Source organism: Lytechinus variegatus, chromosome 3 (genome assembly GCF_018143015.1).
Source record: "Lytechinus variegatus isolate NC3 chromosome 3, Lvar_3.0, whole genome shotgun sequence".
NCBI classification, from domain to species: domain Eukaryota; kingdom Metazoa; phylum Echinodermata; class Echinoidea; order Temnopleuroida; family Toxopneustidae; genus Lytechinus; species Lytechinus variegatus.
In genome coordinates this window covers 15,052,474-15,069,271 of record NC_054742.1, presented here as the reverse complement: position 1 = coordinate 15,069,271, position 16,798 = coordinate 15,052,474, and the positions used below count along the sequence as shown (strand labels likewise).

Here is a 16,798-nt window from a genome sequence, read left to right as displayed (position 1 = left end):
ATTAAACATAAGACATAATTGAGCTAAACAATAATGAAAAACAACAAAAAGAATACAAGAGAATACATCTATACCCTAACGCGACCCCCCCCCACCCACTTGTCTCTAGTATTTCTTTTAAAGGTCACGGCAAGACTGAATTAACTGATTTAAATTTTTAGAAAAAGTAAATAGGCTATTTGACAATTTTTATTGTAGATGGTAGGTTTTTATATTCTTGTGATCCTCTATATAAGAACGTTCTTCGACAGCATTCACTCTTGGGTTTGGGGATTTTAATATTTCCTTGCGATCGGAGAGAATACGAATGATTACAATATTGAAAAGACTCTGCTAAATAAGGTGGGGCTAAGTTATGAAGGGATTTGTATACCATTATGTTTAAATGTGATTTACGCCTTGATTTGAGAGACTGCCATCCTAGTTTTATATGAATATCATTGTTTGAAACGTGATTAAACGGATTTATTTTTAAAATGAGACGTCCGGCCCTATTTTGTAATTTTTGCAAACGTTCAGTGTGTTTTTTTGCTTGCCGAATCATAAACAATATCTGCATAATCAAAAAGATTGGATTCTGATATAAAATGTCTAAGACGGGCCAGAAAGCTGACTACCTTACTAATTTTAGTGCACATTTCGTCAATGTGTATATTCCATTTTAACTTTGGATCAAGGTACATTCCCAGATATTTAACAGTATTTCGTTGATCAATACGTTTACCAGATATAGTTACATTTAAAGTATCACATTTAGATAGCATTTTCCCAGTTCCAAATAACATGCAAATGGTTTTATTAACATTAAGACTTAGTTTATTACAACATAACCAGTTATGAATTTTACGGAGATCAAAATTTATATTTTTTTCAATAATATCAACATTTCTATGAGAAAAATACAACACTGTCTCAATTTGCAGTTTTTTACTTGTGTTATGAGATCATTTATGTAAATTGTAAATAAAATTGGTCCAAGTATGGAGCCCTGAGGAATTCCATAGTTTATTTATGATATATTTGATATTACAGAATCTATTAAAGTTCACATCTTCCTATTGTACAAGTAACTTTCGAACCAGTGTAAGGCGTCCATCGAAACACCAATTCTTGAGAGTTTTCTTATAAGTATTGTAGTATCTACGGTGTCAAAAGCTTTTTTCAGGTCGATTGTTATTTGTTATGTTGCATTTAAAAAAAAATGTACAAAATCATTGTAAAAGGATTCATAGATGATAAACAGGGGTTCAATTTTACTAGAACAGTAAAAAACTTACTGACTTAAAGTAATTTTTTTTTCCAAAGAATCACAAACCTAAAAATTAGAGTCCCAGTGTATATTATACATAAAAGGTAGTATGTGAACTCCAAAATCAAATGGAAATGTGTCAATAAAAGTACTATTTATGCAAGATACCTTGTTCTAGCTCTGCCTCTAGCCATCCGCAATCTATTGAGTGGTCGAGGAGCACCTGGTACTGGTGGTTTCTGCTGTTTGTATGGACTTACTTTACTTGCATGCCTACAAATAATCAACAATATATATCAGAACATTTAAGACAAATAACAGAAGCATAATCAAATGAACTTTAAAGTTTTTCCAACAGAAAAGTAAGAAAAAAACTTTGAATTCACAAATGAAATGTGTGACGAAAATCAATACATATTGAGGATTAATGGTATTTAGGCAATTGCAAAATTTGGTGGACAATGTATAAAAACAAAATAACAGATGTGATTTATCTCCTTGATTTGTTGGTCTATCACAAATCTTGGATCTTACATTAAAAAAATGATACAAGTCTATCAGTCTGAATAATTTTTTGTCTTATGTTTCACCAAATTCTTTGACAGACCAATCCATCACTATTAAATATTGCACATGTGGGACTGCAGAAAAAAAAATCACTTGAATACATATTACACAGTAATTCTTTAATATTTTCCTGAAAATTTTAATGATGGGTACAATATTTCCATGTTTCCACATTCCAACTGCTATTTGACATTATGTCTGAGTCAAATAACCCCTAGACACAAATATAACGTAACTGTAACATGAGTAACCATGTTTCCTGTCTCTTGCGTAAAAACTACCAGTACCACTCTTTGACCAACAAGAGTGTCGCTAAGGCGAGCACATAATACGCCTGCCTGTAAAGTGGAAAATGCAGATATCGTTCAAGCAAGAAAAATTAAAGGTGGCGACTTCCCCTTTGACTCTCTGACCTCAATATCAATAGAATTCCTGAGATCTATGCTAGTATCATACAAACCAAATTATATGAAAATAAAGGTTAAGTTAAACTGAAGTTATCGCGTTTACACGGACTGCAGAAGGGTACGATGAAAATACGTCACTGTGACCTTGACCTTGTGACCTCAAAATCAAAAGGCTTCCTAAAATCCATGCTAGTATCATACACACCAAAACATATAAGCCTAGGTTAAGTTAAACTGAAGTTATCATGTTTACAAGGACTGTAGAAGGGTACGATAAAAATATGTCACTGTGACCTTGATCTTTGACCTTTTGACCTCAAAATTAAAAGGCTTCCTGGGATCCATGCTAGTATCATACATACCAAATAATATGAGCCTAGGTTAACTCAAACTGAAGTTATCGCGTTTACAAGGAAAAATGAACGGACGGATGGACACCGAGCGTTATACCAGAATATGTCCCGTCAAGACGGGCATATAAAAATGATCGTCCCACTATTACGCATATAAAAAATAAATTTACACTCTTTATCACTTTATTGCTGTCAAATGAAATGGAACAAACAGTAACTAATAAATTTTGGCATAAACAACAAAATTAGAAATATTTTTTACTTAATTTTTTTTTGTAAAGCTCAATTGTCTACTACATGTAAATGACCTGCCTATGTTATGTTAATGGATGCAAATAATCATTTCGAGCTCTTGGAACAAGTCATTTTAAGTAACCTTGGATTTGCCCATTTAAGAAATTAAGGAAACAAACAAGGAAAATGTATGTATGGAAAGACAGCAGCTAACCCCAAAACATAATGACTCCAGCTAGTTTCATGGTGTAGGCTATGAAATACAGCTGCAGATAAATACATGATCATCAAATTTATGCATCTTGTCATAACATAAATTTTCCATTCAAAATCTCTATTATATGAAGGGAGCTAAAGAAGTTTATAAGCTTAATTCACTGAACCACACCTCTCTTTAGAAATAATAGACTTTCACTATGATACTTACATAGCAGCTGTGGCAACATAAGCAAACTTCTTTCCTTGTTTTGTAGGCTCTTCAGGTCTAATTCAGAAAAAAATTGTTTTCCTTCATTAATAAGATTATATGGAAAAATATCGTCATTATCAAATTACCCATACAAATCCGCCATTTTAACAAGAAAAGTGGTCAAGAATACATCAATAATCTAAATCAATGGGGAATTCCCTTAAGTAGATGTATATATGTTCATCACACCCCGACGTATGTCTAAACATCCAGAAATTATTTGTCACTGCTTTGTGCTTCATATGAAACGGTGTGGTACCCTCAAACTGCCATGTCTTGAGTAGATCATAAAGTAATGTAAGAATGGGGAAAATGAGGGTAGGATGTACAACGAGATTGTTTAATGGATTGCCTGCTTGTGCACCTAGAAAATAATATTCAAAATCAATGAACACTAAAGTATAAACTTACATTCTATCTTTAGGTTGCCTTAGTTCTGAGCCTGAATCACTGGACGCAGGATCTGTTTTAAAATCTACTCCACTCTCTGGTGATGTGATGACCTGCATCTCACCGGAAGCTTTCTTAACCAACACTGGGATATTCTGACCTTCAAATCCTCTCTGATAATGGAACAACAAAAATGAATGGATGTAGAAAAAATCATTTAACAAGAATGACAATTGTTGATATAATTAAGCTCTAAGATCAGATGTGTTTTTAAAAGTTATAGAGTAAAATCAATCAGGCTTGTCATCAGGAAACTTTATTGCTAGCTCCTTACCTCAGGGTTCAAAAGGCCCAAATTTGTAGGTTTTAGGGCTTAATTCAATAAAAAGATGAATTTCATCTCCTCTTTTATGTCAGTGGGACAGTTAATGCATGGCAAGCCATATAACATTTGGTGAAGGTCTGAAATAGAGAAAGTGACACAATGCTGCAATTATAATAAACCAGTCTTCTGTCCAATAATTTCCCTGGCCTTTCTTAATATACATGTGAAATTATCACTTCAAGAAAAAAAAGCACAACATGTGGAGCTCATCCAGCATCTTGCAATAAAATTTAACACAATTTTTCAATTTCAGCCCAGTTAACACTGGAGTGAATTCTATTGGTGACATAAAGTCAGGAACAGCATTGAAGTTGATCAACAAATGAAGGAGAAAAAGCATTTTTGTGATTTATGAATAAATTTTGCATTAATTAGCATAAATAATTTCCTAGTCAAAATTTCAAAATTCTGTTTGAAAGTTTGGTGACCCTCATGTAGCTCTACTAGATGGATGAAAAAAAAATCCATATTGGTCAACAAATAAAAAAGCATTTTTGGTGACTATGAATAAATTTCACATAAATTTAATAGCATAAATAGTTTCCTAACAATTTCAAAATTCTGAGTACAATTTTGGTGAACCTCATGAAGCTCTACTAGATGGAAGAACAAAAAAAAAAATTGGTCAACAAATAAAAAAGAAGGATTACTATGGTTTATTAATAAATTCTGCATAAATTAGCATTCATAAATTTCTACTCAAAATTTCAAAATTCTATGTAAAAGTTTGGTGAACCTCATGAAGCTCTACCAGATGGAATAAAAAAAAATAAAATCGATCAACAAATAAAGAAGGAGCATTTGTTGTGAATTTTTAAATGTGCACACAAATTAGCATATTCAATGAGTTTTAATATCATACATAGAAGTTTGGTAAACCTCATGAAGCTCTACTGGATGGAAGCAGAATCGTCAAAATTAGTCAACAAATAAAGAAGCACATTTTTGGTGAATTTTGAAAAATACACATAAATTAGCACATCTAATGAGTTTCAAAACTCTGTGTTTTGAAACTCAGAAGTTTTGAGTCCCCTACCAAGTAATATCATATACATGTAAAGCAAACAGAATTGAAATCGGACTTGAAATGACGAAGAAGCATTTTAAATTGTGGATGGACAAAGGACGTCATGCCAAAGGCATAAGCTCATGAGCTAAAAATTAAGAAAATGCACAGAGAGGAAACAGCATTTCATGAAAATAAACTAGAAGAGGCATGTTTTTAGACACTTCAAGAATATTGGAAATTTGAATACTACACCTTTGTATTACTGTCTCTTCTGGTAATCTGATCAGGTTTTCTACTTTGATCTGTTGATAGAATGAAAATGAATTAAAAAAAGAGCTATACTAAATGGAAACATTCTTAAATTTGTCCAATTATTCTTCATGACCATCTTAATGAAGACCACTGATAAATCTTACCATTCATCTAAAATGGTATACAGGGTTGAAAAGTGAATAGTGGCACTTATAGTAGTATTGAATTGAATCAGTATCAATTGATTAGTGCTGTAGAAAAACAGAAAACAAGTCATCAAACAATTTGTAGAGTTAAAAATTTCATATCTGGTTTATCAACAACATATTAATGAATTATCCCTGTCAAGAATAATTTGTTAATTTCAGAACTATGTGAGATCTTAAAGAACCATGTGCGAAATTCATTTTAGGAAGTAGGGTTCTTATAACTCTTCAAGATCCATTAGCTATAAGCCATAATGATAATGCTTTATCTGCAAAATAAAATATTGAATTAAAAAGTAGTGAGGGAGCATAATGACATAATTCAAAATAATTTGTCGCATACGATATGATAGCATCAACGAACATAGAGAGTGTCCAACATTTTGTAGTGTTGCTAAGATGTTGTGACCATCGTTCTCTCAGAGCACTTTTTGGTAGAGTTGTTTCTAAATTTGCATAGCAATAAAATAGTGATACAATTCTTCCACTTAATTTTGCTGCCTCCAACAAATCTACAAAAGCAAAACCAGAGTCAAGATCATGATCTCTTGGCGTGCTTGGTCATATCAGTTTGTATACTGCACAAATCAAAGTGCTATCTGGCAGGATATCTCAATGTGACTTGAGTTAGATCTAGACTTTAAACCCTGCAAACTACTACAAAAGTGCTCTGAGAGAATGAGCTTGGATAAAACTGTGAATTTAGCAGATTAGTTAATTCAGTGACAGAAATCACTTAAATTTACTGAAGATTACAAATCTTTCAAGGTAATACTTTAGTTTGAATTAATTTGAAATGTGTAAAATTAAGTCATTTTTTAAATACATTTTTATTTTTATCAAGTGAATCCAATCTTCTTATCATCTTCCAGTTTGTCTCCATGTTGCTAATACTCCATCAGTGTATTGTATAGGTTAATGGTTTCCTTGGCATGCCTACCAAATTGTGCCCACACTTCAACTCTATGCGCATATTGAGTGGACCTTCAGCAACACTGAATAGTGTTGAAGCTCTCTACATTTGTTGAATAGCATCAATTAGTAAAAATGGTGGGTATTAGTGGATATCACAGCAAGGCTCAAGGGGGGAAATGGACACATTTGAGTAAAATATTATACTATACTGTCATGTGTATAGGAATCATAAGTTAGGACTTGTGCAGAAGGTTTTTTTTTGTCTTTCCAAGTTATATATAAAAAAAAACATACTCTAAGGATGATTATCTTTCCTATGATAAATTTTTGAAAGAATGAAAAAGACAATTTTATGGAACATTCTTGATTGTACAAAAGCTATTTGAACTGATATAGCAGAAACTTCTAAATTACTGGTTCACATGTTAAAAAAATGTCAAACAAACTTAGGAAAAGCTGTCAGTGTGCACTGTTAATATATTCAACACATGTCACCTTTTAAAGCCCTGAAGTATGCTGTTGAATGGAATGAAAAAAAAAGAAGGTTTAAATTGCATCTATAGGCAAGTCAATAAGTAAATGTGTGAAAAAAAATCATAATAGAAAGATTTACACTCCAGAATTAGACTTTGTATTGGCTGCATCCAGCTAAAGAAAGTTGAAGAAGTTTGGCTCATGGCAGATGAACTTTCAACATTCAACCTTATGTATGAAACTAACCTTTGATTTCTTTGGCATTGAGATGATGAACTGCTTGTTTAGCCCCTTTCTCATCTTTAGTCTTGGTTTCATCTGGATGACCTTGATCTTCCTCACTATCATCTGCATCATTTTCATCAACAGCAGCATCTAAAGAATCCTTCAATTCCTTCTGTAACCAGGTTGGGATCTAGTATAAGAACAGGCAATATTCAATGACAGATTGTAAGCATCATCAACAAAAATGAAATACATTCAACAAGCCAATGGAGGGGAAATAACAGGCGAAACGAGGCCTAGAGGCTTTTTCAGTTTTCCTATGAAGCTTGGAGCATCACAAATCCTCATCACAGTCTACAGTGCACCAAGGTATTCTTTTTGACTTCTTTAGAAATAGGAAGCTGTATGAATTAATGTATTGTTCCTTGTGACTCCATTCTTGAAACCTTTTATGTTCAAGATATAAACACAAGCACATTACTAATGTTTTGTAATTAATATCCAGATGTATCATGAGATGAACAACTCATCTGACAAATCAAACTTACATGATGCGTCAGTCAAATCCACATACAATTCTCCATGTTGTGTTAGGCAGTCTAAAATTTAAGTTCTGTTTTAATGGGTTCTAAAGCTGATCGTGGGTGAAGTGCTGATTTATACAGGTGACTTTCTTTGATAATGGTTATTGTGCATATTCAAAAGATTATTACACAAAACATATTGTAATAATCTGTGGGCAACAACTAAATACTTGACAAATTATATTTCCCTCTTGCAAAAGAAAGCAATGCGCATATGTATTCAATCTGGTTTCCGAAACCATTCATGTATAATGCCATTTTATGTAATAAACATGTATCATTCTGTTTATGTATCATCATATTATCAATTATGTGATTGTAAATTTGAACATGCATAAAACAATAAATAAAGATATATGTATTTCTCACATTTCCTTGTGTATCAAGTTCTGATGCTTCTGAGCTAGTATATTCATCCCCTGCATCATTACTAAGATTAGATGGTTGACCAGTACTATCAGCAGAATTCAGAAGGCTGTTATTACTCCTGCATAAAATAACAAAATATAATAGGAAATACATTTATTACTATGTAGTGCATCACATAAACTTGAAACAATAGAGCTACAGAAAAATGGGTTTATAATGATTTTCATTATGTACGATCAGAATTTTGTTGACTTTTGAAATATAATTGAGAAAAAACCATTAAATTTGAAATCATTGAATCAACAAAAGTACATCAAGATCATTTCATTTTAATTTCTTCTTCAGCAATTTATCATGCAAGAATCTTCAAAATTGAATGAGAAATGAGAGCTAAGAAGAAGATGGTTCAGATGTGAGATAATTTAAAAGAAACTGTTCTAATTGCTGCAATTTTCAATCAGTATTAGAACTCATAAAAATATTTGTGATTAAATCAACAAAAATACATACAATATCCTTTTTTACATAAAAAATACCTTCAATATTATATATCTGTGTACTTACAGTTTCCTGAGGAAATTTCTTCTCTTTCTCTTGGATTTCTTTCTTGGCAGAGGACAGCTAGTTTCCAATTGAACAAATATGTTTTCTCCTTGGCAGAACACTTGACTTAGACTGAGTTCATATGATTCATCATTACTCTCGGAACCAAGCCTGACAAATACATCAAGAGAAATATGAATATTATTACACTTTAACACATGTTATACATGTAGTGTCAATCTTCATCATTCTCTAATCTAGAATTATATTCCAATTGATATTTCTCTAATTCAAAATGTTAATGTTAATAAAGTTGAACGATTTCAAAAGAAGTAGTATAAGATTACATAAAGATGTATTTTGGTACAAGCTCACATCTATCTATCGACACACTCCTCAATCCCAAACACCCCTTCAAAGGACTGTCATCTATCAAAAAGTCCTTCCCAGATACAATCAGAATAATGAACTCCTTGCCAGATAAACAAGCTAAATATCTCCTCTAAACTCTATACACAAGAGACACCCGCTTTGTTAAAAAGAGCAACGATTTGAACAATTACTAATTTTGTAGCAATATTCTATGGGGAACTCACACCTGACCTGTCAAATAAAGTACGATAATACACTAGAATCAACTGGAAGATAGACCCATGGACCAAGATAGTCTCAATGCTTTGCAAAATAAATGAAACAAACTGAAACAATCATCTATTTACTTACTTTAATATAGGAGTTGGCTGAAGGAAGAGTTCAGACCTCTCTATACTATCATTACTCATCTGACTAGTAGCACTAGTCATGTGACGACGATGACCACCACCTGATCCACCTAGTTGAAGAGAACATTTTTTAAAAATAATACATTATAGAATGACATAGGATGGAATGTCCTTGTGGGTCTGTAAATGTCAAAGAAATTGTCAGATGATCCACAGATATAGTCATTGTCATGAATGTGTGTTTCCCTTTTGTGAGGGGTAGGGCTGAAATTCCATGATGAAATGCATTCTCTATAATGAAGAAATATGATGATAGTATAAGAAATTCAACAATGTGATGCAAGTGCATAACGTTGTTGGGGTGACAAGGCCTTATAAGATCAACATCTCAAATTTGATGGAAAAAAAACTTTTTTTCTTTTAATGACTACAAAATATAGCAAGTGATGATCTGTCAAAATACCTCTATGACAAAAGATAACATTACTAAGCTATTTAAGGGAATGTAGTACAATTGCATAACATACATATTTTCTCTCTCTCCTGGATATTACACATAGTTTGAAATACATGTACAAGGTTTATTTCATCTGCAGTGATCTAATAAGCATTTTGTATTACCGGTACCTATTAAAGGAGTGAACTGTGTGTGGTCTCTCATTGACTTTGTGATATAAATACATAGTGTTAAAATATACGTTTTCATATATATACACACACTATCAGAGAATAAATTGACCTATAATTGCATTTGTTTAAAGAAACTACAATGTTTTGAGAGGAAAAGTAATTGTTTTGCCACTTGGTAACATACTATTGCAGTATAAATGTATTGAGTGGTTAATTAGCATGTTATCATTCAAATGGGCCTAGATTACTAGACTACACTAGCATAATGGGTCAGGAAACTGGCCAGGTATCAATAGTTGAGGACTCGAGATGGCGCTATTGGTTCGTAAATGCTGGTGATTTTTTTTACCTGTTTGCTAAGCATGAAAGCTGGAAAGCAGCAAGCAACGAGAGGACTGACGGATTAAGGTCCTCTCCAAGGGACCTGGTAATAAGGATGGATGCCTGACCAAAGGGCACTAGCATCATCAGAATCCGAACCCCCCGCTCTATCGACTGAGCTATCGCACCTCCCTACATTGAACATGCACTTTACAATTAATAATGTAACAAAGTGAATACCATAGTGCTTATACATGTACCGGTATGTTATGCAAAGCTGTGTCAAGTCAAATAAACAAAGAAACAAAAAATGAGACTTTGTTTGGATGATCCCATCAAATATGAACCAAATGCAAAATAAAGGACTACACAATGCAGCCAAAAAAATAAAACAAAGAATTATCAATGCTTTATCACTTCTTAATCACAAATAATGACAAATGACCAATCATTGCAAAGCTTTGAGCCTCCCTTTTCATTTCATAGACAATTTCTCATTCATGCATGGTTAAGTAAAAAAATCTGAAGGACACCAAAAACAGTTTTAAAGATGGTAGTCTCAAATGTTCAAAATTATACTTAAATCAAAGAAAGGTCAAGGAATAAAAAAGTTCTGTTCATTCGAAATAATATTTTTGATCATTCATGCATGAATGAATAGTCATATCAGACAAACCAGATAAGAGAAGAATCTAAGCTTTACAATGATGGTCTGTTTGTTTATTAAGTTATGATAAATCATCATTAATTCTCAGGGATTAATTCTGGGATGTAAATGCTTGATTGTGATTTTATACAATCAATGAACAATATGAAAGTGGGGAGGATGGTACTCATCCACACCAGGCAGCCTTATTAACTCTCATCAAGGTAAATTTTTGTCTAATTCATCAGTATCGTTGTAAATTGTGTCATTTATTTTCATGTACTGTTTTAACATGAAATGCTGAATCATAAATAATGTCTAATAATAAAGAGAAAAATATAAATCAGACTTAAGTTATTGTTGAACGATCGGTATATAGGAAAAAAAAGATGAGGGATGTCAAATGTACTTGATCAGGATCAAGGGCAATAATGAAATATCCATCTGTGACACGATATAAAATTAATTTAAAAGATGATAACCCTCCCATTGATGAACACTCTGTGAACCATTATTCTAACTTTTGATAACACATATGAAATAAACATTAAATGTGATGCAAAACAATTGTATATCAATATCACTGTTATATTATATATATACTTTATAGTTTCAAATTAGAAATGAAATTTTGCAGATTAAAACATTCTATTTTCAAATTAAATATCTGATTCTTTCATAACTCAGATAAAATTTTTAGATGTTGGATATAACAGAGTAATATAATTTATAATTTTTTAATGAGTTTAGTTGAAATTCTGACAATAAAAAAAAGCTGGATATCATTTTCTGCTAAATCAGTGAGAATGTTTTGATGATAAAACTACTAGCCAAAGATACACACAGTCTCAAAATTATTCAGGTGAGTCTGATTACTAGTATTACATTATAATGATAAAACCAACCCTTTGCAAGGCCTTAATATCTTGGTTTTATCAAATACATGTACACTGTATGTAGTCATGTATGTGTGCAGTATTCTAATACAGAAAATGGTTATTATAGGATATTTGTGTAATTATACAGGGTGGTTGGGGAGGGGGATTTGAGATGATCACAGACACAATATGAAGCATTTGTACAATGCAATGCGTGCAATAGGCTAAAAACTATGGTCTGCTCACTAGCACAACATATTAAAATGAATGAACGGTCACCTACATGTAAACTATAAGGATACATATATTATTCAACAGGGACAAATAAAATAAAACAGCAAACAATTTAACAAGATAAAAAATGTTTGGACCATTAAGGTGATTTCAGTCCTTCAATAGCGATTTCTGCATAATGTAGAATAAAATATTAAGAATATTCACATAAGAAAAACAAATTCTTAAAAAATAAAGTAAAACAAGCAAAATCACTGCAATTTTTTGGGGAAAAAAATCATGCAGAAATGACCAACTTACAATGCAGTAATATTTTAAAAACTTGTAGGATATTATTTTAGGAGCAAACACCATTTTAACTTAAAATCTAATGAATTATAAGACCAAAATTATTTTTTTCTTTTCATAATGTTCTTTTTTTAAACTGTTTACAGGTAACAATTTTAATTGAATAGGAAGATTAAAAAGCAATTCACCCAAAAATTTCATTAAAAATTCAACAAGTTTTTGCTTATTTTCTCAAAATAAGACCATGCACAGCTTGGGCAGTATGGGGGAACTGTTGATGACACACACTCACTATATCTATTGTATTTTACAAAATATTCATATACATGTATCTATTTTCTTCATAAATATAAGTAACACATGGCCTGATACAACCTTGAAATGTGAAGTTTCATAATTATACACATCAATCAAGAGCTTCTTCACTACAAAATTGAAACATTTTAATTAAAGTTCATAAATCAAAAACAAATAGTAAATGTGTAACATCATCAGCTTTCTCATTTGCATATCAGATTTCACGTACATACATGTTTTATAAAATAAAGTGAAACTTGGAAATGTTCTCTTTCACAACAAATTTGATGAGATTTTCAGTGTGATGCTTGAGCAATTTTTCTTTTTTAAAACAACTTAATGTTGGGATAGACTTCACCAAGATGTTTGCAACAATGTCAATGATTGTAAATAACTTGGGGATGTAAAGCTCACCAAACAGATCTTATCAAATGGGGCTTCATATCACACCATATAAATTTCATGTGAGTATGCATTTTCACCTAATATAGGTGGGTAAAATTACAAACCAAAATACAAATTCAAACCAAAATAGAAGTCAAATCGAAGAGGCGCTTATGAGGAGAGGATTTTAAAGTTCGAAATCATAAAAAAAAAAGAAAGAGAAAAAAGCAAGAGAAAAGCAAAAAAAAAAGGGGGGGGGCAAACAGGTATACATTAAGCCACAGAGTCTGCGACACACAAATATATGAATTAATAAGTGGGATGCTTCTGGCGGCCTCACCTGCATCACACGATTCAATATAGCAGCAGTGCTGACTTTGACTACTACAGTGCGTATCCAAAAAAAATTTCACTTTGAAAAAAATCCTGCAAAATTATACATTTGTAATATCTTGAAGATTTTTCCACATTTTAAGATTGGTACAAATCCATTTAAGCAAATGACGATATAACTGTCGAAAAATATTTCTGCTTGAGTGAGCACCACTTACTTTTGAAAAGTTAGTGAAAAATGATTTGCGCAGAACTTTGAAATAGTTATGCGAATAAAAGTAGACCTTAATCATGAAGAACACATGGAATTTAGCTAGTAAAACTGATTTGAAGATATACTTTACCTTTCTTGACTTGTTTCTTTGCCCAAAACACTTCAAAAAGTGCATTTCACCCCATCCCACTCCCCCACACACCGAGGCCATCGTGACGATATTTTCTTTACACTGAGCTGTGATTTACATGAAATGGCAAAGGCTTGATTTTCATTTGTTAATCATTGTCAAGCTTGGGAAAAGTGTGGAGAAACAAGTATTAAATGAAAAATGAAATGTAAATCCACTTTAAATGATAAAAACTAAGTGAAAAAATGCCGGAAATGTCTGATATAAACTTTTGTTTAGATTCAGCTATGTCCTCAGATCCAGCTGGCACAAACAGGGTAAAGGTTGTGCTTACTAAGTGTTGAAATTTCAATTTGGGTGGAAAAATTGTTACAAAATGCTTGAATGTATCCGTTTTATTTCAATTGACTAAAATTGCAAAAGAAATGTATGAGAAACGTTTAGCCTTTTCCCCTTGACACAGCGTAAAAACAAGCAATTCTGCGCAGATTTCTGCTAGCTTTACAAAAATGGACAGTGCTCACTCAAGTTTAACATTCTATCAAAACTTTAACTTTCATTGGATAGATGAGACCCAAACCCAAGATTATATGTGGAAAAATTACCCACATGTTGTATATTTTTTAATTCCCAAGGTGTTTTCAAAGTGTTGACTTTTTTTTATACGCACTGTATAACTCTCACGAGATGTTCAGTGATACTTGGTTACTCTATGTCCACGTTTTATGAACTAGACCAATACACTATAGAGATATGATGGTAATTTTAACAAATACCCCCCAACATGGCCAAAGTTCATTGACCTTACATGACCTTTGACCTTGATTATGTGACCTGAAACTCGCACGGGATGATCAGTGATACTTGATTACTCTTATATCTAAGTTTTATGAACTAGACCAATATACTTTCAAAGTTATGATAGTAATTCAACAAATACCCCCAATTCGGCCAAAGTTCATTGACCCTAAATGACCTTTGACCTTGGTCATGTGACTTGAAACTCATGCAAGATGTTTAGTGATACTTCATTAACCTTATGTCCACGTTTCATGAACTAGGTCCATATATTTTTAAGTTATGATGACATTTCAAAAACTTAACCTTTGGTTAAGATTTGGTGTTGATTCCCCAACATGGTCTAAGTTCATTGACCCTAAATGACCTTTGACCTTGGTCATGTGACATGAAACTCGGGCAGGATGTTTAGTGTTACTTGATAAACCTTATGGCTAAGTTCCATGAACTAGGGCCATATACTTTTATAAGTTATGCTGTCATTTCAAAAACTTAACATTCGGTTAAGATTTGGTGTTGACGCCGCCGCGGGAAAAGTGGCGCCTATAAAAAAAAATTACATGTATCAGTATTTTTTATTTTTTTTGCAACATCTATCATAATCTACGAGTGTACATAGAAACAAAATCAGTTGCCTGGCGGATATACTGCAAATCTCTTGACAGCTCACGGAAAAAAATATACATAATCTCTATCATTATGTTTGTCAAAAATTGACCAGCAAAATACAAAGCAGCAATGAAATAAAATCATTACTGAGGGCATAGAAGAGCAAGAAAACTGTTTGTAAGCTTAGAAGGCTCCTTTTCATTTCAGTCACCAGAGAGTGTGATCTATGAACTTTAAACAATCTTGGCAACATACACTACACACTAATACAACAGCAGGGAACATGGAAGATGCATGTCTTCTAAATGAATAATGATAGGACAGGCTTTTTGTTGGGTGAGCAATGAAACAAATGTGATGTATGCAAGCTATGTGATGCAACATCTTACCAGATTTGATGGCACTTTGTAGTGCCTGTTCAGTTATAGGTTCTTCTTTAGGCCAGACTTGGGGTGTAGCAGTTTGCATGCATGCAATGACCGAGTCAGCACAAATTACTGCAAGTACAGGCATCATGATTTCAAGCTTATAATGGCCAACATTTTGCATTTTTTATCAAGACATTCAGCAAGTATATTCTGCCTTTAGAATATTAAACATACATACATAAACAAAACACATTTTGTAATAAATTTGAGTCACACTGTCCATGAATTAAAAAAGGAATGACAGAATGCATGTTTTCATGTATATAAGAATATATTATTCAAATATTGACTGTGTCATATAATTCTTTTCAGGATCGAGCAACACTATAATGCTGTCATTGGTCACATTCCTAAAGCAAATAAAAACATTTGGCTCTTAGATAGAGATTGGATTTACTTCTATAAGATAGCATTCACTTGTACTCTACAATTATTACAGTAGATCAAGCAAAGCTGCCAATAGGCACTGAAGCATTTGAATAAATAAATTCCTGCCAGATATGACAAATGTAGATAAATGTATTTCTGAAGGATATTAGTTTTGCAACAGAATTTAATCCCTAAACATTGCGACTGTACATGAATTAAACAATCATGATGCATATATCATACTCGGAACAACTTTATGAACCTTACAGTCAAGTCTCAACACATATATTTCAGCATTTATAATGGGCAGGGCAATCATCTCTAAATCAAGATAGCTCATTATATATATGCCATTTATTTTGTAAAATACTCTGACACATCCTGTTGTTTTGCCTAGAAGAATTAACATTATTTTCATTATCAAGAGCTTATAGCAGTAGGAAAGTTGATATAGTCACCTTATATCCTAATTTTTTTAAATATTTATATCAATAAATTCTAACACTTTAATTAATCGTCCATAAGTCCTTAAAGGGGGGGGGGGTGACTATGACAAAGAGGATTGCATATAGATCCTGAAATTGAGCTTATAAATGCAGTTAAGTATAATTTTGTTTGTCATAATTATAAAAATTGAATGTACCTGTTATTCTTGCATCTGGTGAAGCACTATAGGCCGATTTATCTCCATTTGGAAGAAATACACTGTCTGTACTATCAGGACGCTTCTGTCTTCCTCCTACTGGTGCACTCTTTACAACTAACGGCCAATCAAAATTATTAAATTTAGAGGAATATGGCATTGCAGTTTCCTAGTAAAACACTTAGGCAACATAACACAATAATTGTAGATTCTCAAAACACATTCAACATTTCTGCCATTGAC

General features: G+C 32.4%; 1 protein-coding gene across 3 annotated transcripts in view; it reads right to left on the bottom strand.

Annotated features, from left to right (window-relative positions):
- The window catches only part of LOC121410305, a 46,835-nt gene that overhangs the window by 5,331 nt on the left and 24,706 nt on the right, over nt 1–16,798 (bottom strand). The window contains exons 20-30 of one of the 3 annotated variants that reach the window (XM_041602299.1): nt 16,556–16,672; nt 15,505–15,612; nt 9,355–9,463; nt 8,653–8,802; nt 8,089–8,206; nt 7,157–7,325; nt 6,932–6,952; nt 5,316–5,365; nt 3,691–3,842; nt 3,238–3,294; nt 1,418–1,522 (exon numbers count right to left, since the gene is read on the bottom strand). In XM_041602299.1, coding sequence (XP_041458233.1) covers nt 1,418–1,522; nt 3,238–3,294; nt 3,691–3,842; nt 5,316–5,365; nt 6,932–6,952; nt 7,157–7,325; nt 8,089–8,206; nt 8,653–8,802; nt 9,355–9,463; nt 15,505–15,612; nt 16,556–16,672 — 1,156 coding nt within the window. The remainder of the gene's footprint in view (nt 1–1,417; nt 1,523–3,237; nt 3,295–3,690; nt 3,843–5,315; nt 5,366–6,931; nt 6,953–7,156; nt 7,326–8,088; nt 8,207–8,652; nt 8,803–9,354; nt 9,464–15,504; nt 15,613–16,555; nt 16,673–16,798) is intronic. The other 2 variants (XM_041602300.1, XM_041602302.1) reach the window with 2 other exon arrangements.